The 23,273-nt window shown below is 43.0% G+C and overlaps 1 protein-coding gene across 1 annotated transcript in view; it reads left to right on the top strand.

The window, feature by feature from the left end:
- Positions 1-22,518, top strand: part of LOC115462504 (vitamin D-binding protein-like) — a 91,073-nt gene extending 68,555 nt beyond the window's left edge. Inside the window, exons 7-9 of the mRNA XM_030192498.1 lie at positions 13,139-13,274; positions 15,393-15,595; positions 21,941-22,518. Of these exons, the coding sequence (XP_030048358.1) occupies positions 13,139-13,274; positions 15,393-15,595; positions 21,941-22,103 (502 nt within the window). The 3' untranslated portion in view covers positions 22,104-22,518. The remainder of the gene's footprint in view (positions 1-13,138; positions 13,275-15,392; positions 15,596-21,940) is intronic.
- The last annotated feature ends 755 nt before the right edge of the window (positions 22,519-23,273 follow it).

The raw sequence follows: 23,273 nt of genomic DNA, 5'->3' as shown, positions 1-23,273 counted from the left end.
CTGGTTAAGGAGCCCTCAGGATAGGTTTGGAAACCACTGTTTAATGGGAAGAAGGGAACCTATGGTTCTTCAACATGGGATGTGATGGCCTGAAACAGGATCCATCTTGTGGGACACACTTCTATGTTCCTTCTCATGCCCAATGACTTTAAGACCTAGTTTTAACCTAATTATAACCTGCAAAATGAACATCCCCAATTATAGTACTACATCTTTGAAATTTGCTTGAAAGTTTTTTTTCAAATGCAATGAAAGGAACTTAAAAGTGGAGCAACTTGTGACCCACTTTTAATCATGGTTGTTTCTAGGGCAGCTGGAAGGTAGCTCGGAGAAAACATAAAAAAAAAACCAAGTTAAGATAGTACTTTTGTTTGATACAGGACATTAATAGTTGCCTTGTGCACTTTTCAAATATTGCTGAAATCATGTTGGGTACAGTTTGCTTTCAAAGCACACACTGACAAAAACAGGGCTTCATGGTTCAAAGTTCAACAATTTTTATTTGTAAAAATACAGTTGCATTTTCTTTTCTTTTCTTTCTTTCGTTCCCCCCCCCCCTCCCTAAACCCTTATTCACCACAAAAGCTGGTTGCTTAATAATTCAGATTTCTGTTCACTTTGTTTTTTTTTTTTCGTATTGAAGAGAGAGAGAGAGAGGTCTTGGAAGCTAGTGAGTTAAACTATACTATTACTTTTTCTTTCCAGGTTTAGTTCTAGCCTCACAGAAACAAGCTACTGTCACTCAGTTGCTGAAAAAAAGCCTTTTCTGGATCCCATTTTACAGGAAAACCTCAGACTAGTGTTGAATACATTCTTTTCACCAAAGGTGATAAAATATGTGGTATTATCTCAAGTTCACGTTTCTTTAGATGAGTGGTTTTCATGCCAGTCCTCCTTGGGACACACCTAGCCAGTCAAGTTTTCAGGATACCTACAATGGATATGCATAAGATAGATTTGCATATAATAAAGGTAGTACATATACATTTGCATATTTATGCATATTCATTGTGTACATCCTGAAAACTTGATGGCTAGGTGTGTCCCAAGAATTAGGTTTAGATGAAAGAAGGCAGTGCCTAGACACAAGGCAGAGCAGTTTTAGACAAAGCTATTGTATTCACCTGTGAGATGATCTATTATTTAAATTCTTTTCAATTTATATGCCACATTTGACAAAGTAGATCACCAGATTTTTGTTAAACAGACTCTTTAAACTGAAGGTGTGAGAAGAAGTCTTTGAATGGTCATTACGGATGATTTTTTAAATCCTTACCTAGAGTTCTTCAGGGGGCAATATTACCACACTGCTTTTCAATATTTACTTGAAATTCCTAAGAGATTAACAGAGGGTTTGATATGCAGTAGCATATGTATGGGCAAAAAACAACAAACTCTGCCTAAAGCCAATTAAAAGAGATTTTTTAGGTACCTTACAAAAGTGGACAAATACCTGACTCCAAAATATCTTTGGGGAAGTATGAACCCCCCCCCCCCCCCCACCATAATCACAGATCAGAAATCTTGTGATACTGCTCAACCACTCAGTCTGATCCCGCAGATTCAAACAACTTTTAAAAATTCTCTATCGCCTGCAGCAGCTATGAAATCTCTCTCCATATATTGAAAAGATGAGTCTGACCAAAGTGGCTCATGCCATGATAACATCAAGACTTGACTATTGTAATGCCCTGTATAGTGGTCAAACCAAAAAGAGTTTGCACCAGCTCCAACTAATTCAGAATGCTGCAGCACAACTGATAGAAGGCTGCAAGCAGCATGACCACATCACACCCTTCCTACAAAAACTATACGGGCTACCAGTACCTTATAGGGCCAAATTATGTTTGATTTTCAAGGTCCTCTGACAAAAGGGCCACAGTGCTAAAAGAATGTTAGCCCACTACTCACCTTTGAGACCTCTAAGGTCCTCTCAAGGAGCATCACCCTCTGTACCCTCATCAAAAGAAATTGTATGATGTGATGTGATACTTGCCAGCTAGCCTTCTCAGGGGTAGCCCCCACACTCTTGAACTTACATAGTAATATAGAGGGGCATAACTGAACGGGGCCGGTCATCTATATGGGCGGCCATCTCCAAGGCCAGCCCCGGAAAGCGGCATACCTGACCATATTATCGAAACAAGATGGCCCAGTGGCGTAGCTAGGGTAGCTGACACCCGGGGCCGGTCATTTTTTTAACACCCCCCTCCAAAATCCAGTACTAGGCATACCGAAAATATAAAACACTCAGGATCTCTAGAACAATTTTACCATACCATAAGCAGTAATTTCTACGAGTCACATCAGGAAAAGGAAAGCATCTTAAACACTACAGTGAGCACTAGAACATCAATTCACCTATTGTAAAACGTAACCAGACAGAATAGTACAGATCGTTGATCCTGCACAGTCAATGCCAACTGAAAGCCATGTCTTTTTCACAAACACAGATAAACCCTAAACCACTATAGAATAAGTAATCAAACTTTCTATTTAGACAAAAATTAAACTGAACCCCCAAGAGGCCAGACTGAGCATACAATGCAACACCACAGAAACAGAAAATAAAATACCACCATTTTATTGGACTAATACATTTAGCTTTCAGAGACCAAAACCTCCTTCCTCAGATCAGATCAGTACAGTATAGTGATTTTACAATATCCTATCCTGGCCTGAGGAAGGGGGTTTTGTTCTCCGAAAGTTAGTCAAAATATATTAAAATTAGTCCAATAAAGATTACCTTATTTCCATGTTCTATTTATTAACACAGCTACAATACTACTTTATCCTAAAGCAAAAAAATAAAAATATATATTTTACTTGCAGTTTGTTGTCTCTGGTTTCTGCTTTCCTCATCTTCTTTTCACTGTCTTCCTTCCATCCAGCATCTGCCTTCTCTCTCTCTCCCTGCCATCCAGTGTCTGCCCTCTCTCTCCTGTCCCCTCCATCCAAAGTCTGCCCTCTCTCCCTGCCCCTTCCATCTAGGATCTGCCCTCTCTCCATGTGCATCTCCTTCCTTTGTCTTTCCTTCCCTCCATCCTTGTCCAACATTTCTCCTCTCTTCCATCCATGTGCATTTCCTTCCTGACTTTCCTCCCCTCCATCCATCCATGTCCAATAACTCTCCATTCTCCCCTGCCGTCTCCTCCATCCACCCATATCCTTCAAATTTCCTCTCTCCCCTGCCCCCATTCATCCATCCATATCCAGCAATTCTCCATCTATGACCAGGAACTCTCCATTCTCTCCTGCCGTCTCCTCCATTCACCCATATCCTTCAAGTTTCGCCTCTCCCCTGCCCCCATTCATCCATCCATATTCAGCAATTCTCCATCTATGTCCAGGAACTCTCCATTCTCTCCTGCCGTCTCCTCCATCCACCCATACCCTTCAGGTTTCCTCTCTCCCCTGCCCCCATTCATCCATCCATATCCAGCAATTCTCCATCTATGTCCAGGAACTCTCCAATCTCTCCTGCCGTCTCCTCCATCCACCCATATCCTTCAAATTTCCTCTCCCCTGCCCCCATTCATCCATCCATATCCAGCAATTCTCCATCTATGTCCAGGAACTCTCCATTCTCTCCTGCCGTCTCCTCCATCCACCCATATCCTTCAAATTTACTCTCTCCCCTGCCCCCATTCATTCATCCATATCCAGCAAATTTCCTCTCTCCCCTGCCCCCTCCATCCATCCACCAGCAATACTCCTCTCTCCCCTGCCCTCCCCTCCAGTGATCTCTTCTCTCCCCATGCCTTCCCCTCCCATCCATGTCCAGCGATTCTCCCTGCCCTCCCTCAGCTCCCCCACAGCCCTCCTCTCCGTTCCTTCCTGCCCTCCCCTCCATCCATCCACCCATGTCCAGCAATTCTCCTCCCCTGCCCTCCCCTCCAGCGATCTCTTCTCTCACCCATGCCCTCCCCTTCTCTCACCCATGCCTTCCCCTTCTCTCCCCCATGTCCAGCAATCTGTTCTCTCCCCCTGCTCTCCCCTCCCATCCATGTCCAGCATTCTCCTCTCTCCCCTGCCCTCTCTGTTCCTTCCTTCCCGCCCATGGCAGCCCTCCTCCTCCTCTCTGCCCCCCCCGTATCATAACCTTTTACTTCACGTAGTGGCAGCGACGTCAGTTACGTACGAAGAAGACTGCAGGCTCCCTTCCAGCTTCAGCTTCTCCCTTCGCTCTTCACACAGTGAGTGTCCCGCCTTCGTGGAAACAGGAAATGCGTCATCGCGAAGGCGGGACACTCACTGTGTGAAGAGCGAAGGGAGAAGCTGAAGCCGGAAGGGAGCCTGCAGTCTTCTTCGTACGTAGTTGACGTCGCTGCCACTACGGGAAGTAAAAGGTTATGATACGGAGGGGGGGGGCAGAGAGGAGGAGGAGGGCTGCCGAGGGTGGGAAGGAAGGAGGAAGAGGGTTCTACGAGGTGCCCATGGGGGGCGGATTTTGGGTGCGGGGGGGGGGTGCCTGGAAGCTGCGGGAGCGGCGGAGCACCCCCCCTTGTGCTGACACCCAGGGCGGACCGCCCCCTCTGCCCCCCCTTGCTACGCCACTGAGATGGCCGGCCATCTTTCGTTTCGATAATACGATCTGGGCCGGCCAAATCTCAACATATGGGCCGGCGTTAGAGATGGCCGGCGTTAGAGATCGCCGCCATTGGTTTCCCGCCGATAATGTAAACTAATGGCGGCCATCTCAAACCCAGCCAAATCCAAAGCATTTGGTCGTGGGAGGAGCCAGCATTTATAGTGCAGTGGTCCCTCTCACATGCCAGGACACCAACCGGGCACCCTAGGGGGCACTGCAGTGGACTTCATACATTGCTCCCAGATCCATAGCTCCCTTACCTTGTGTGCTGAGCCCCCCCAAACCCACTCCCCACAACTGTAAACCACTAGAGTAGCCCTTATGGGTGAAGGGGGCACCTACATGTGGGTACAGTGGGTTTTGGGTGGGTTTTGGAGGGCTCACATTTATCACCACAAATGTAACAGGTAGGGGGGGGGATGGGCCTCAGTCTGTCTGCCTGAAGTCCACTGCAGCACCCACTAAAACTGCTCCAGGGACCTGCATACTGCTGTCATGGAGCTGGGTATGATATTTGAGGCTGGCATAGAGGCTGGCACAAAAATGTTAAACATTTATTTTGGGTGGGAGGGGGTTGGTGACTACTGGAGGAGTAAGGGGAGGTGATCCACAATTCCCTCTGGTGGTCATCTGGTCAGTTGGGGCACTTTTTTGAGGCTTGGTCCTAAAAATAAATGGACCAAGTGAAGCCGGCCAAGTGCTCGTCAGAGCAGCCTTCTTTTTTCCATTATCGGCCGAAGCTAGTCATCTCGTAACCATGCCTCCGTCCCACCTTCCGTACCCTGCCGAAACGCCCCCTTTAACTTTGGCCGGCCCTGCGACGGAAAGCAGTTGAAGGCAGCCAAAATTGGCTTTCGATTAACCGATTTGGCTGGGTTTAGGAGATGGCCGGCCATCTCCCGATTTGTGTCGGAAGATGGCTGGCCTTCTCGTTCGAAAGTAAGCAGGATAGTAACATAGTAATTGTCGACAGAAAAAGACCTATATGATCTGTCTAGTCTGCCCAACAAAGTGGTCAGAGTTGAATCTGGCACTCTGCATAAATTCCATTTCTTCATGATTAAACACTGGTATTTAATCTCTGTTTCTCCCTGCCAATTTGGAGCACAGACCATAGAAGTCTGCCTGCACAGGTCTTACTTCTCAACTACTGGAGTTGCCAACAAAACCCGCTCTAGCCTCAATCCTGATCTGTTCTTGCCATTTATAGCAGCCAGTCCATAGAAGTCTGTCTGGCATTGGTCTTATTTCCCAGCCTCTGAAGCTGCCATCAAAGCTTACTCCAGTTATGAGGTAATAAGTTTTGCTTTAATTGGATTCCATCCTTTTTCTATATTGTGTTCCTCTGTGTTTATCCCACACATGCTTGAATTCCATCACCATTTTTGTCTTCACAATCTCTTGTGGGAGGGCATTCCAGGTATCCACCACCCTTTCTGTGAAAAAGTAGTTCCTGACATTTCTCCTAAGTCTTCTAACCTGCAACCTCAACTCATGACCTCTAGTTCTACTGCTTCACTGTCTCTGAAAAAGATTAGTTTGCATATTAATACCTTTTAAGTATGTAAACATCTATATCATGTCCCTCCATCCCTCCTTTTCTCTAGGGTATACATATTGAGGTCTTCAAGTCCCTTTTCATATGTCTGTTGGCACAAGCCCCTTATCATTTTTGTCACCGTCTTCTAAATTGCCTCAAGTCTATTGATGTCCTTAGCGAGGTGCAGCCTCCAAAACTGAACATAATACTTCAAATGGGGCCTCACCAATGACTTGTACAAAAGCATTAACTCTTCCTTTCTTCTACTGAATATGGCTCTCTCTATACAGCATAGAATTCTTCTGTCCACAGCTACTCCCTTGTCACATTGTTTCACTGCTTTAAGATCCTCTGACACTATCACCCCAAGGTCCTTCTCCTGATCTGTGCTTATCAGCCTTTCGCCCCTCTAGCAAGTACAACCTTTTGAGTTTCTACACCCCATACGCAGTACTGTATACTTCTATGTATTAAAATTTAGCTGCCAAACATTAGACCACTCTAATCTTTTATAGATTACATTTCATGTTGTCCACTCCCTCCAGGGTGTCCACTCTGTTGCACATCTTCCCCTTCCAACCCGTTGGCAATGTCACTCACAAATATGTTGAATAGAATCTACCCCAATACCAGTCCTTAGGGCACTCCACTATTCACTTTCTTTCTGAGTGAATTTCATTCACTACCATCTTCTGACTTCTGTCAGTCAACTGGTTTCTAATCCAGTTCATCACTTTGGGTCTTAACTCCAGCCTATTCAATTTGTTCATAAGCCTCCTATGAGGATCTGTGTCAAAGACTTTGATGAAGTCCAAATAGACTATATCTAGTGCATGCCCTTGATCCAGTTCTCTGGTCACCCAGCCAAAGAAATCAATCAGATTTGTTTGACATGATTTTCCTTTGGTAAAACTTTGTTGCCTCAGAGCTCCTAAGCCATTGGATTCTAGGAATTGTACTATCCTTTCCTTCAGCATCCCCCCCCCATAATTTTTCCTACCACAGAAGTGAGGCTTACTGGGCTATACTTTCCCATTTCTGTCATCATTTTTGTGGAGAGGGCCCACTTCCATCCTTCTCCAATCCCATGGAACCTCCCTTGTTTCCAAGGATCTGTAATACAAATCGTTAAGATCCTCAGAAGTATCTCATCTGGCCCCATGGCTTGTCCACTTTCAGTTTTTCCAGTTGTTCATAAATACTTTCTTCTGTGAACAGTGTGAGATGCACTCCACTCCCATATATGTCTTTGTCAGCCAACAGAGGTCCTTCTCCAGGATTTTCTTCTGTGAACATAGAGCAGAAGAATTTGTTTAGTATGTCCCGTCTCTTTCTCATCACATTTCCACATATCGGTTCTCAGCAGCTTTTAGTCTCACAGTTCTATCTCTAGTCTTTCTGCTTTCCCCAGTATACCTGAAAAAGTCTTGTCACCTCTCTTTATGTTTCTAGCCATTTTTTCTTCTCCCTGCACTTTTGCCAGCCATATTTCTCTCTTTACTTCTTTGAGTTTTATGCAGTATTCTTTTCTATGTTCTTTTTTCTGCATTCTTCTGTACTTCATAAATGCCACCTATTTTGCCTGTATTCCTTCAGACACTTGTTTGGTGAACCATATGGGCTTCCTTTTCCAGTTGCTTTTGTTACTTTCCTTACATAAAGATCCATTGTTATTTTTATTGCACCTTTCGGCTTGTACCACTGATTTCCACTTTCATCCTTCCATCCTGCTAGCTCCAGTGGCGTTCCTAGGGTGGCTGACACCCGGGGCGGATCGCCGATGCGCCCCCCCCCCCGAGTGCAGCGCGACCTCCCCACCCCCGGCGAAAGGACACCCCACCCCCGGCGAAAGGACACCTCCCCATGACGAAAGGACACCCCCGGGTGCATTTTTACCTGCTGGGGGGGGGGGGGGTGCCGCTCGCCCGTCTGCTTCGCTCGTTCCATGCTCCCTCTGCCCCGGCACAGGAAGTAACCTGTTCCGGGGCACAGGGAGCATGGAACGAGTGGAGCAGACGGGCGCGCGGCACCCCCCCCCAGCGGGGTGCACCCGGGTCGGACCGCACCCCCCCCCCCTTGGTACGCCACTGGCTAGCTCTTTCCTCAGGTACCCCCTCATTTTACTGAAGTCAGCATAGTTTTGTGTCTACACCCTCCCTTAGCTCCTTTATTGATCTATGTGGTATAATGATCACCACTGTCCAGGGACATTACTTCCAGAGTGACTACATCTAACTTGAGATCACTTCTACTTCAGAGTGCAGGTGAAAGCCTGGCTCTTCTCCCAAGCCTTTAATACACATGATAACTGACTATACACTCACTCCGCACCTGGACTAGCTTGCTGCATAGAAATGCTAAGTAGTAGTAGTAGTAGTAGTACTTGGCCCCTCAGCTACATAGTAAGCTGTATTATAGGAAAAGCATTCACATCAACTCTATGTTAAACTGTACCTGCTGTAAACCGCCTTGGCTGGATCGCTTCATAAAGGCGGTTAATATAGCCCAATCAATCAATCAATCAATAAACAACTGAACACATCACATGGGAGCAATGCCCAAGTCACATCAGTTCTTTTCTACACAAGGATTGGAACTGAGTAAAGAGAAATAAACTGAATCTAAACCCTAAGATTGAGTTGTCGTTGTTTTTTTTAAGGTAGGCCAATTGATCTATCAACATGAATCTTTTCATTTGAAACTTCTTGTTGGCTAAAATTGCATACAGGCGGCAAATCCCCTTTGCAGGAGTTCTTCCATATTGGCTGTAGAGTTTCATTGAAAAATGAGATCTACAACCTTGATACAAATTAAATATGAATTCTCAATTTGCTAGAGTTATCTAAAAGCAACTTTTTCATCTTTGGTTGGCACTTAAGTTAAAAGCATAGTTTAGAAAACAAAGACCTTGCTATCCTAATTCATGTTTTTCTGACATCTTGTCTTGATTATTGCTGTGCACTGTATATTGGGCTTCCATTTAAATTATTACAGCAATTTCAATTCCTTCAGCATGCTGCTGTCTTGCTACTTCCAGGTGATAGTTTTACAGCTCACACTATTCTGACCCTGGTTTGTTTCCCCAAGCACAGTTTAAAGTCTTGTGTTTAGTTTTCAAGGCTTTCTATGTTCCTAGACCAGCATATCTTCATGATGAATGTGTCCTTATGTGTTGGGTCATGATCATGGGATGAATGTTACTATTGAGGAAACTACACTTCTCCTTTCTTCCTCAAAATGTACCACCTGTTCCTCTGATCCCATTCCCACCCACCTTCTTAATGCCATCTCTCCTACTCTTATTCCTTTTATCTGTCACATTCTCAACCTCTCATTTTCCACTGCGACTGTCCCTGCTGCCTTTAAACATGCTGTGGTCACACCTCTCCTTAAGAAGCCTTCACTTGACCCTACTTGTCCCTCTAATTACCGACCCATCTCCCTCCTTCCTTTTCTCTCCAAATTACTTGAGCATGCTGTTCACCGCCGCTGCCTTGATTTTCTCTCCTCACATGCTATTCTTGACCCATTACAATCTGGTTTTCGCCCTCTCCACTCAACCGAAACTGCGCTTACTAAAGTCTCCAATGACCTATTACTGGCTAAATCCAGAGGTCAATATTCCATCCTCATTCTTCTTGATCTTTCCGCTGCTTTTGACACTGTCGATCACAGCATAATTCTCGATACCCTGTCCTCACTTGGATTCCAGGGCTCTGTCCTTTCCTGGTTCTCTTCCTACCTCTCCCTCCGCACCTTTAGTGTTCACTCTGGTGGATCCTCTTCTACTTCTATCCCTCTGCCTGTCGGCGTACCTCAGGATTCTGTTATTGGTCCCCTCCTCTTTTCTATCTACACTTCTTCCCTTGGTTCATTAATCTCATCCCATGGCTTTTCCTACCATCTCTATGCTGATGACTCCCAAATCTACCTTTCTACCCCTGATATCTCACCTTGCATCCAAACCAAAGTTTCAGCGTGCTTGTCTGACATTGCTGCCTGGATGTCTCAACGCCACCTGAAATTAAATATGACCAAAACCGAGCTTCTCATTTTCCCCCCCAAACCCACCTCCCCGCTCCCCCCGTTTTCTATTTCTGTTGATGGCTCTCTCATTCTCCCTGTCTCCTCAGCTCGAAACTTTGGGGTCATCTTTGACTCTTCTCTCTCCTTCTCTGCTCATATCCAGCAGACCGCCAAAACCTGTCGTTTCTTTCTTTACAACATCCGTAAAATCCGCCCCTTTCTTTCCGAGCACTCTACCAAAACCCTCATCCACACCCTTGTCACCTCTCATTTAGACTACTGCAATCTGCTTCTTGCTGGCCTCCCACTTAGTCACCTCTCCCCTCTCCAGTCGGTTCAAAACTCTGCTGCCCGTCTCATCTTCCGCCAGGGTCGCTTTACTCATACTACCCCTCTCCTCAAGTCGCTTCACTGGCTCCCTATCCGTTTTCGCATCCTGTTCAAACTTCTTCTACTAACCTATAAATGTATTCACTCTGCTGCTCCCCAGTATCTCTCCACACTCGTCCTTCCCTACACCCCTTCCCGTGCACTCCGCTCCATGGATAAATCCTTCCTATCTGTTCCCTTCTCCACTACTGCCAACTCCAGACTTCGCGCCTTCTGTCTCGCTGCACCCCACGCCTGGAATAAACTTCCTGAGCCCCTACGTCTTGCCCCATCCTTGGCCACCTTTAAATCTAGACTGAAAGCCCACCTCTTTAACATTGCTTTTGACTCGTAACCACTCGCCTCCACCTACCCTCCTCTCTTCCTTCCCGTTCACATTAATTGATTTGATTTGCTTACTTTATTTATTTTTTGTCTATTAGATTGTAAGCTCTTTGAGCAGGGACTGTCTTTCTTCTATGTTTGTGCAGCGCTGCGTATGCCTTGTAGCGCTATAGAAATGCTAAATAGTAGTAAAAATGCTAAATAGTAGTAGTAGTAATTATTGTTGGTGGTCCTAACTGTAGAGGAGGTGAGATTTTCTTAATTTATTTATTACATCTCAGATGCATAATAGAGCTTTTCCTTAGTTCATTCCATTCTTTTGGAAGAAGTTCATACCTGATAACTTATCTAGTTCCAGTACAGACAATTTAGTTATGTTCTGAATGTCTGATAACCCAATTTTGATATGTTATGGGACCAGCAGCACTAATTCCATTTGGTAGTATCAGGGACTACAAATATCACAGTGCATTGGAGGTGTAGATTGGAAATCAAGACCAGCCTAAAATGTTCCTATTGGAACTAGGTGAGTTGGCAGCTATGAAGGTACCTGTAGAAAATTTGCTTAGTAAAAGATCACCTAGAGGGGCATAATTGAACAAAAACGTCTATCTCCATGGGCGTTTATCTTCGAGAACGGGTCCGTGAAGGGGAGGACCGAACCGTATTTTCGAAAAAAATAGACGTCCATGTTTTATTCGACAATTTGTGAGCTGGGCGTTTTTGTTTTTCAGTGATAATGGAAAATGAAAGCGCCCAGCTCAAAAACGAATAAATCCAAGGCATTTGTTCATAGGAGGGGCCAGGAGTCGTAGTGCACTGGTCCCCCTCACATGCCAGGACACCAACCGGGCACCCTAGGGGGCACTTTTACAAAAACAAAAAAAAAGGTAAAAGAGCTCCCAGGTACATAGCACCCTTCCCTTGTGTGTTGAGCCCCCCAAATCCCCCTCAAAACCCACTGCCCACAAGTCTACACCATTACTATAGTCCTAAGGGGTGAAGGGGGGCACCTACATGTGGATACAGTGGGTTTGGGGGGGGTTGGACGACTAAGCATTAAGCAGCACAATTGTAACAGGTGGGGGGGTCCACCTGCCTGAAGTCCACTGCACCCCCTAACAACTGCTCCAGGGACCTGCATACTGCTGCCAGGGAGGTGGGTATGACATTTGAGGGTGAAAATAAAAAGTTGTGAAACATCATTTTTTGTGGTGGGAGGGGATTAGTGACCACTGGGGGAGTCAGGGGAGGTCATCCCCGATTCCCTCTGGTGGTAATCTGGTCATTTAGGGCACTTTTTGGGGCCTTATTCGTGAAAAAACAGGGTCCAGGAAAAAGTGCCCTAAATTCTAGCTACAAACGCATACTTTTTTTCCATTATCGGCGAAAGGCGCCCATCTCTGTTTGGCCGATAAACCACGCCCCAGTTCCACCTTCGCCACGCCTCCGACATGCCCCCGTCAACTTTGTACGCTTCCGCGATGGAGTGCAGTTGAAAACGTCCAAAATCGGCTTTCCATTATACCGATTTATTCGTTTTTGTGAGATAAACGTCTATCTCCCGATTTGGGTCGAAATCTAGGCGTTTTTCTCTTTCAATTATAAGGTGGCTAGTATTTTACTGTTTATTAAAGACTTGGTGGTTTGCACATGCATTCAAGGTTTAATTTTTTTCCCACTGTGATATTAGTTCATGGCTAGCTGATATTATGAAAGATTGTTGGAAATATCCAGGTGGATATTATGGTTTTCCAGGAAATATAATTTATTAATTATTTTATGGAATCTTCTCTGTATTTACATAGAAACATTGTAACATTGTAGCATAGTAAATGATGGCAAAAAAAAAAAGCCGGCATGCTCTAAGCAGTCTGTCCAGTAAAGTGGTCAGGGTTGTAACTGCTGCTTCGTGCTGGTTACCACCCCACGCTTTTGTTTAGAGTTATAATTTATTATGCTCCCTTTCATTGTTTTTGGAGTTTTGTATGTTAGATTGACTGCAATAGTCTTTTTTATTGTATCTTGCCTTAAATAGCTATCATTTGTTAGTCAAGCCAAAATGTTTCTAATAAATAAAATAAATATTTGAGATTGGACATGAAAGGATACTAGAGATGATTTACAGCAGTATTCTCCATCCATAAGCCCGATATTACAAACATTTTAGAGCTGAAGAAGATACCTAAAGTCAAATACTGTTTATTTTTGAGAGATTTTCATGGTTGAAAGAATAATATTGATGCACATGTATCTTTTATCTTTAGGGGAATCATGTTCTTCACATCACTTGATCCCACAGGTTCAATTGCAAAAGCAATGGATTTTGCTATTGATTATGAAAAGTGTGCATCCAAGTGCTGTGAAGTGAATGAATGGTCATCAGACTGTTTCGTGGACGAGGTGGGTGTCCTTGGTTTTATTTGTGATCATAAAACCTTACATCTTCACAGATGTTTTTTCACTTATAGCATTCCAGTCAGCAGCTTTAATGGTCACTCGTGGGCTCAAAAACTTCTAGGACCCAATATTCAGTCTTTTTTACTACCTGCTGCCAGCGTTATTCCCAGAAATTCAATGCTGGGTCATGTTCGGGCTCTGAGCCCGTGAAAACAAAGCTGGTTAAATGCTATCCTCTGGTAAATCTTTACCAATAGAAGACAAATTGAGAGTCCTTGGAATTATTTTAGATTTATCACTGTCTCACCTCTTTAACATTGCTTTTGACTCGTAACCACTTGTAACCACTCGCCTCCACCTACCCTCCTCTCTTCCTTCCCGTTCACATTAATTGATTTGATTTGCTTACTTTATTTATTTTTTGTCTATTAGATTGTAAGCTCTTTGAGCAGGGACTGTCTTTCTTCTATGTTTGTGCAGCGCTGCGTATGCCTTGTAGCGCTATAGAAATGCTAAATAGTAGTAGTAGTAGTAGTAGCCTCAGATAAATCATCTCCAGCAAAAAAAACTGAGACAATTACATATAATGTGATCCTATTTTGATGAAATATCTTTTGCTTTGTTGGTTCAGATGCTGATATTATCTCAGCTTGGCTACTGTAATACACTTTATTTAGGTCTATCCACTAGGTTATTAAACAAACTTCTACCATGTTGATTTACAGAATTAAGAAATTTGATAAGGTTTGACCTTTTTTGACAAAATTACATTTGACTCCCAGTATGAGCATCAATATTTTTTAAAACAGCTTGTTTGATGTTTCAAACGTTTTATGGTCTTACTTCCAAATTAGTAATCAATTTATTAATGGTTCCATTGTTGAGGCACTCTTCTCGTTTGGGGCACTAACTGACTATGTGCAGGCTTAGCACTCGCTCTTCCAGGACTACTACTGGCCCAATACGGCCGCCAGTGGTAGTCCCACATTGAGTTTGTGCCATTTCCAGGGGGCAAAACCTCTTTAGCCCTTCCTCATAGGGGAGGCATTCCATCCCCTTAATATCTTGGTGCAATATGTTAGAAGCTAAGGCAAGGAGATCAAAACTAGGAAATTTGATTTTGAAGTGGGGATACAGAATAGAAAGAGTGAGTTGAGTCAAGTGATGAAATTAATTTTTAATTTGGCAGTGAAATTGGAATCTGGAAAGGAGTTGCACAAGTGGCCTTTGGCTTGAGAATTCATAACCAGCAGTAAAAAAAGAGGAATGAGTTTGATTTCATTCCCTTACTTGTATAGAACTACAGATTCCTTGGGAGGGGGGGGGGGGGGGGGGACGAGGTGCTTTGCTAGACACTAAAGTAATATTAGACCATGGTAGGAAAGGGACAATGAAAGGACATCATCATTTATTGGGATTTATTAACCACCTTTATGAAGAGATTCACCAGAGGCAATGTACAACAGGACCCGTTTAACATAAAACTTACAATTTTGTTAACAGCATAACAATTGTAAAATAACCTAGAATAAACATAAATACAGTAAAAGAGGTAAACTTGGAAACAGCAAATTGAAACGTAATAATAGAACTACCATGAAACAGTATAAAATATATACACATTTGACAGCACTGGAATTGAAATACGAGAGATATAAAACAATGTTTCCATAATACATAGCACTATCCACAGAGATCAAATTTTAGATCCAACGTGGGATGGGACAGTAGATCCCAATGAAGGTCTCATTCAGTGCTAATTTACCTCGATGACCCTCTATTATAGCAAATGGAGAAAGCCCCGACCTTGTATACAGGAGCCAAAACAAACAAATCAAATGTGTCATAGATATTCTTGAAGCCATTCAAAGCTGTTTCATTCATTCTCTGGTATTTCCCGCACATCATAGGAGTAGCCAAGAATCTTGGTGATGATTTGAAAACAAATGACAAAATTAGAGTGAGTGTGTGCAAAAATGTCCATTCCTTAAGTTCAATTTCAAATAATTGTCTCATTATTATTTGTTCCGGGCTAGTTCCATTGTGCCGTTGTCATGAAGAGCCGGAAAGTGTTCCTGTACTGTGATTAAGATCCTTGTTTTTCGCTTTGTGCTGTTACAGGTAGAAGTTCTTTTGGATCAGTTTTGTTCAAAAACCAGAACTACCAGCTACTACACTTGCTGCCTGAAAAGCAGATCTGACAGACTAGGGTGTCTGGATGCAATTGCAAATCAACAATCAACAGGGGTTCCTGAAAAAATACCAGTAAGAGCCGGACATCTCTGCAGGATTCACAGGGAACATGATGCGAATATAATTCTCTGGTAAGAACATGAATAGACCATCACATGATGTAGAACCATAACCCTTTGATCTACACTGAACATGTCATGATATAACAATCAAGGGATAAGGAAATTTAATTGTGACTGAGCCGAGGACATCACAGTGTGGCCTCCCCTCACTGGGATTTCAATTGAGACAATTGGATAAGTCATACGAGAGATAACAAGTAGAATTAACAACAATGAAAGCAAAACGCTATCAGTCTTACAATCAAATGAAGTTGGATGTTCAGTGGCAGCCAGTGAACATACAACTTCTTTATCCATGCGTTTTCAGAACTTATATCTATAGTATTGGACCAAAAATATGACTGACGGACCTGATACTATCTATATAATAGAATGCTGGGATTGGGTCAGAGTGAAAATGAGCTGAAAAGTTACTCAGATAGTGATAACATTCAGCTGCTATCTGGATAATTTATGCTCGTAATTTATTGGGCATAAACTAAATAGGTACTTCCAGTATAGTGACCATACTATGGACTGGATTCTGTAAATGGTGCCCAGATTTGGATGCCGAATAACAAATGATTGCTAAGTGCTATTCTATAAATGGTGGCCAGATTTAAGCACTGTTTATAGAATAGTGCATAGCATCAGGATCTGCACCTAAGTTTGGGTGCAAAGATTTACACCAACTGTGCACAATTTCTTGGAATGCCCCTGATTCGCTCATGCCCCTCCCATAGCCATGCCCCCTTTTCAGATCCACGTGAAAAACTTACATGCAAATCTTTATAGAATCCTAACTAGGAAGGTACACATGTAAATTTTAATTGTTGCCAATTAGTTGCCAATTAACTGCTTATTTGTCAATTAGGTTTCGCATGCAATTATGGAATATGCCTGATGCATGCCAGATTCCAGCGTACAATATTTGGCATTATATATAATCTAGGGTTATCTGTATATTACACCCAATCAGCGCCAAGGGAAAATGCACCTACATTTATTCTATAAGTTAGGTGTGGTTTACAGAATATGTGTAGCACCATCCACATGCCTAAACTTTAGGTGCAACTATTCACAACAATGAAAAGCTGGTGTAAATGCCTGTGCCTAACGTTAGGTGTGGAACAGGTCATTCTATAACAATGCGCCTAAATTTTAGGAATGCCCATGACCCGCCCATGCTCCTCCCATGGCCACAACCCCTGTTGAGATTGGAATGGTAGAATTTATGTGGACTGCTTTATAGAATACATTTAGGCCTCTGTTTACTAAGGTGCATTAGTGTTTTTAACGGGCATGCGTTAAACACTAACATGCTAATAGATTCCTATGGCCACATTAGCGTTTAATGCATGTTAATGGTTAACGCGCATTAAAAATGCTAATGTGCCTACAGTGCACCTTTGTAAACACAACCCTTAGTGAGCTGTGCACGTAAATTCTAATTATTGCCAATTAGTGCCAATAATTGCTTGTTAACATCCAATTATCAGTGCTTATTGGCTCATCAACCGATTACGTTGTGTGTGCAAATAAGAATTTGCCCAGATTTGCATGTGCAACTCAAGTCACACTATATAGAACTTGGGGGGGAAGTGGCAATTCTATAAAAGAAATTATAGGTGCTACAAAGAGGGATGCCTAATGCCAGGTCTATAATGGCATTAGGGTGCAGCTAACCTGTTATAGAATACCAGCATAAAGTGCAGTGGCGCAGCCACAGGTGGGCCTGGCCCACCCACTTTGGACTCAGGCCCACTCAAAATTGTGACTCTCTTGCTGTGGCTGGTGGGGATCCTCAAACCTTGCCAGATGAAAATTTTCCCTCCTTGGGCAGCCAGCGCTCTTCCAAATGTCAGCCAGAAGCACTTCCATTGAGCTGGCACTGAGACTGGCCCTTTTGCACATGCTCAGTTTTCACACATGCAAAAGCACTGAGCATGCACAGCCTGGACAGCAGCATCAGTGTGAGGCAAGTGCTGCTGGATGCCGTTTGGAAGTGTGCTAGCTGCTCGAGGAGGAGGAGGAAATCTTCAGCTGGCAGGGTTTTGGGATCCCTGCCACCTCAAGTATTTAATATTTGGGGTTTGTGGGCAGGGAGGGGTGGAGAGAGGAGCAAGAGCAAACCACAGGGGTGGGGTGGGGCAAATTTCATGCCCACCCACCTTGGGCTCAGGCCCACCCAAAATTAGCCATCTGGCTATGCCCCTGATAAAGTGGCCTTGGCAGTCCGATATCTAGGTGCAGCTGAATATGCCATATTAATGGCAGGTGTAAGTGACTATGCTGCAGTGTGCCTTGCTGTGCATAGTATTCTGTAAGTTGCATGCATTGCTAGGTGGAATGCCCACGAAATGCCCGTGCTCCACCCTCAGGTATGGCCTGCTTGCAGTTGCATGCTATGAGCTAGTTTCTATTTATCGTGCCGAAAAAATCAGCGCAGAAAAAACCCCATTATTCTGTAAGCTGCCCTTAAAGTTAGGTGTGGTTTATAGAATAGTGCTTATGCCTGGGAATCGTGCTAACATTAGTCATGGCCATTTGCACCAACTGAAACATGGTGCTAATGTACTCACCTACATGAGGCATGTATCCCTGCTATGCTATAACAATGCACGTTAATTTTAAGAACACCACTGTTATGACCGTGACTATCCCATTTCCCTGCGCCCTTTTTCAGATCATGTGTAAATGCTAATTAAATCTAATTAGTGCCAATAATTGCTTGTTAAAAAGCTAATAATTGGTGCTGCTTAGCTTGTTATTCAATTAAATTATGTATGCAATTTTGGGGGACTTTTATAGAATTAGGGCATAGTGACATGTGCACCATATTTACAGAATAGTGCCTAGCAGCTACGTGTGTATTTGCCAATTAAGAGCGCCAATCCCATGTGTAATTGCTAGCATTCTGTAAACATTGGTGCACAATTAGCGCTTTATGGGGTTCTTTTACTAAGCTGGGTGGAAAGTGGCCTGCGGTAGTGTGGGCGCCTCTTTCGGGCACAGGTTGGACCATTTTATACCGTGTCTAGGAAAAGGGCCTTTTTAAAAGGTGCCAGAAAATGGATGTGTACTAAAATTGAAACCAGTGCACTTCCATTTTTGGCCCGAGACCTTACCGCCACCCACTGGCCTAGCAGTAAAGTCTCACACGCTACCCGCGTGGTAAGCATGCAGCGCATGCCAGCTGCTGTTTACCACTGGGTAAGTGGCCCATGGTAGAAAATTATTTTCTACTGTGGGATTCGGTGTGCACCAAATTTGGAATTACTGCCCAGCTCAAGCATTAGCTGGGTGGTACTGCCAATTTGGTGCATGCTGTACATACGTAGGCCCTTATGCAGCTTAGTAAAAAAAGGCCCCTAATTTAGACACACCTTATAGAATTGCCCTTACAGAAAATTGCTATTGAATAAAAAGTTCTGAGGAGAAAATTGTTTCTACATTATCTTGTAGTTGCTTATTTAGTTAAGAAAATTATTTTATAGCATTAGCATTTTGTGGTGCTCATTTTCAAAGCAGATGGATGTCTTAAAATTCCTAAGAAAACGTCCATCTGCTAAACACATCCAACTGTAGTTCATCCAAATAGCAAAGGGGGGGGGGGATTTTGTGGGTGCATTTTAGGCGGGACTAAGGAATTAGACGTCCAACATGAAATTTTGAATGGGAAGAAATGTCCATGTCTAAAAAGAAGTACATTTTTATCTAGACCTGTTTCAATCACATCCATGTTACAAAATATTGCTGTAATTGATCACCCCCCCCCCCCCCCCCCCCCCCGTGGCTGCTGTTCCCTTCTCTCTTCCCTGAATGTGAAACTGGAAAGGAAAACCAGGATCTATGTCAGCTGCAGGTATTATGACTATTCTGAACGAAGCTGCAAACAGGTCAGAGGAACTGAAATTTAATGACAGTGCCCAGAATAGCCCCCTGGTAACTTGGGACAGCCTTTTTGCTGTCCAACTAGATAGTTATCCAGGTACCACCTCTGAATACTGGCAGTGCCCAGGTAACTCAAGGCTGACTCTCCTACCTGGTCAGCTCCTGCTGAATATTGGTCCCACTATTACTAGAGTCTTTCGGAACTCCTTACCTGAGTCCATGGGGGTTGAGAGAGATTTATTGTGCTTTAGGAAGTTATAAATGAGCTTCCTGTTTCATGAGGCATTTAGTGAATTAGTCAGCTGATTATATTGAAGCTGGTATGTATTGATTTTTATGTGTCATTTTAGTGTTTATATTGTTTTGTATTATTGGTTTTATAATTTTATCATGTATGTACATTATTTGCTGCACTGGATGGTCATGTCCTGTTTTGAGGTATATAAATATTTTAAATAAGAAACATGAATGATGTCTTCCTTTTTGGATTTGATCTTGTTATTGTAAGAAGACATTTAGACATTTTTTATTTAGCAATAAATTGTTTAAATTGGCACATCAAGTTTTAGTATTGAGACCTGATATGGTGAAATGCGCATTAATTATTTTTTGATCTCTGGGTAGGTTGAATTGATGATTTTTGTAAGGATGACAGCTTCATTCTGACCAGTGCGGACTGTTTATTTTGCAGCATGTTTTTGAAACAGTGCATCTCATTGGATGGATAAGATCTACTGCAGTGCTGGAGTTTTAAATGAATTAGTGAATATTATTCAATGTGTATGTGTTCCCTTGGTTGTTTTGGACAATGGTGAGGATGGGTTCATCGCAATGAAGAGGAAACTGTTTTTTTTGTTGCGTATTGCAAACTTGAATTCTGAGTTCACCTTGAGGCTGGCTGAAATGCTGGATAATTTCTTCTGTTCTGCTCTTGAATTCTTATTTCTTAGTGAAGACTGGATTGTGTTTGCTGAAATGCTGGTATCAGAACGGTTTAGACTTTGTAGATTTTTGAGCCTTTGAGCCATTGTGGATGAAGCAGATTCTTTTTACTAGGGGAGATTTGGTTTATTGACCATTTTGTGTGGTTAGTCTACATTGTGCTTTTTCTTGAATTAATTTTTTACAACAGTTTCTCGCAAAACTACAGATTTGAGTTCTTCCTCCTTTATACAGGAAAAAACTCAATGTCTCATACTCTCGTCCACTCATAACCAAATAACTGAAACAACGCTTCCTGTTAAGGATTATGTTCTTCCAATTTCCAACAGTCTGCGGCTTTTAGGAGTGAATCTGGACATGCACCTACAGTTAGACAATCATGTGCATTTGGTCTCCAAAAGAATGTTTAATGCTATGTGGAGGCTCCGGCGCATAAGGTATTTCCATACCAGAGAGCTGTTCTGTACCCTTGTGCATTGGTTAGTCTTATCCTACCTAGATTATTGCAGCTGGATTTATGCGGGCTGCAAGGTCTCTATTGAAAAAGTTCCAGACAGTCCAGAACACTGCCGCGAGACTGATTCTGGGAAAACAACGATTTGCACATGCGGAGCCTCTGCGCTACAACCTACATTGGCTGCCTGTAAGGGAACGTATTATTTTTAAAATCTGCTTCTTAACCCACAAAATCATCTATGGTCTTGCTCCAGACTATATGCTCAACTTGATAGATCTTCCACCAAGGAATGCCACGCCTGCAGCACGGTCATATCTCCAACTACACTTCCCAAACTGCAAGGACGTCAAATATAAGATGATTTTGACCTCTGCTTTCCGTTACTGGTGTCCTAAATACTGGAATGCTCTTCCGCAGCACCTCAACACACAAGCGGACCACATCCTCTTCAAAAAATTGCTGAAAACTTACTTCTTTGTTAAAACGTACTCACCTAACTCCTCTGCTGCTTGATACTCCCTTCACGATCCCCCACCCTGCTTAGTTCCCCATTGTTAGCTACTGCTCCCCTTGTCTATTTTTGTCAACTTTTCAATCTTTTCTTAAATTGTAAATTTCCCTAATTTTTCTGTAAGCCACATTGTGCCTGCATGTGTGGGAAAATGTGGGATACAAATGAACCATAAATAAATAAATAAATAAAATATAGTCAGTGTAATCTTTTCCATGCCACGTGTATTTTTGCAAAATTAATAAAGTTGAAACCTCTCTCTCTCTTGGATTTGTGATCGCCAGTGATTATGCTTAAACCCTGCCACTGCAAGATATGTTTGGTGAATTGGGGTTCTCTCTATGATGCTTCAGAAATGATTACATAAATATTTTTCATGTTTTGATCACTTACATTTGTGTGCACATGAACTGCCATCATTAGCATTACTGTAAATTATTTTTCATGTGAGATTCTTTTCATATATCTGTTTTGGTTATATTCTAGCACTGATGTGCGATAGCAGCAGTATACATGTCTGCCTCTTTTCCAAGGACCTAATAGTTATTTCTTCTTTCTGAAATTCTCCCAGGTATATATACGAATATGCAAGAAGACACAGGAAGCAAAACTTGGACATGGTGCTGAGCGCAGTCTCAGATTTTAAGGCTACAGTGGAAAAATGCTGCAAAAAAAGTGATTATCAAATGTGTCTGTCAGCTTCCTTGCCCCAGCTTAGGGTTTCAGTTCCTTAGGAGGTAATTCTATTACTGGTCTGTCTATAAATAGGTGCCTGGTAGGAGCCTATCCTAGAAAAGAACAGAAGCACTTACTTTCCTGTAGAGAATATTAGTGTAACAGCAAAAATACATGCTTATAAGTTAGGCGGAAGTAGTCGTGCCAGCCATAGAGCTGGTATAAGTGTGCAGACCCACATTCTACAGATACAAGTGCAACTTTTAATATTTTATAATTTATGCATATAAATGTGAGTTCCATTCATTCTGTGTCAGGCTCTGTCCATGAATATGCCTACCTGTAAGATATGTGCATATTTTAAGAATAGTATTTAAGTGGAAATTTGGCATTTAAACACACATGTATATACCACTACTACTACTACAATTTAGCATTTTTATAGCGCTACAAGGCGTACGCAGCGCTGCACAAACATAGAAGAAAGACAGTCCCTGCTCAAAGAGCTTACAATCTAATAGAAAAAAATAAAGTAAGCAAATCAAATCAATTAATGTGTACAGGAAGGAGGAGAGGAGGGTAGGTGGAGGCGAGTGGTTACAAGTGGTTACGAGTCAAAAGCTATGTTAAAGAGGTGGGCTTTCAGTCTAGATTTAAAGGTGGCCAAGGATGGGGCAAGACGTAGGGGCTCAGGAAGTTTATTCCAGGCGTAGGGTGCAGCGAGACAGAAGGCGCGAAGTCTGGAGTTGGCAGTAGTGGAGAAGGGAACAGTTAAGAAGGATTTATCCATGGAGCGGAGTGTACGGGAAGGGGTGTAGGGAAGGATGAGTGTGGAGAGATACTGGGGAGCAGCAGTCATCTAATGATTTCCACACCTAATTGACATGTAAATATTAGTGCATATTTTACATAATTACTCCCTTGGTGACTATCATAAGTTAACTGAAACAACGCTCTAAATATTCATGTCTATATTTAGCTAGCATTGCCACCATATTAAGGGACACCTTTACCAAGTGGTGGTAAAAGGTGGCCCATGGTGGCATCGGTGTGTGGGATTGCCATGTGCTGCGGCCACCTTTTATTGCTGTAGGTAAAATTGGTTCTTTTTAAGGAGGCAGTAAATGGCCGTGCAGTAATAAAAAATTGCCACATGGCTGTTTACTGCTGGAGCCCAGTGCATGGCACTGCCCAATTACTTCTGGGCATGCCCACTCCCAACCCACTGG

This window comes from Microcaecilia unicolor, chromosome 2 (assembly GCF_901765095.1).
Source record: "Microcaecilia unicolor chromosome 2, aMicUni1.1, whole genome shotgun sequence".
Classification (NCBI taxonomy): Eukaryota; Metazoa; Chordata; class Amphibia; order Gymnophiona; family Siphonopidae; genus Microcaecilia; species Microcaecilia unicolor.
Note: the sequence above shows the minus strand (reverse complement) of the source record. Positions and strands in the feature narration are given on the sequence as shown.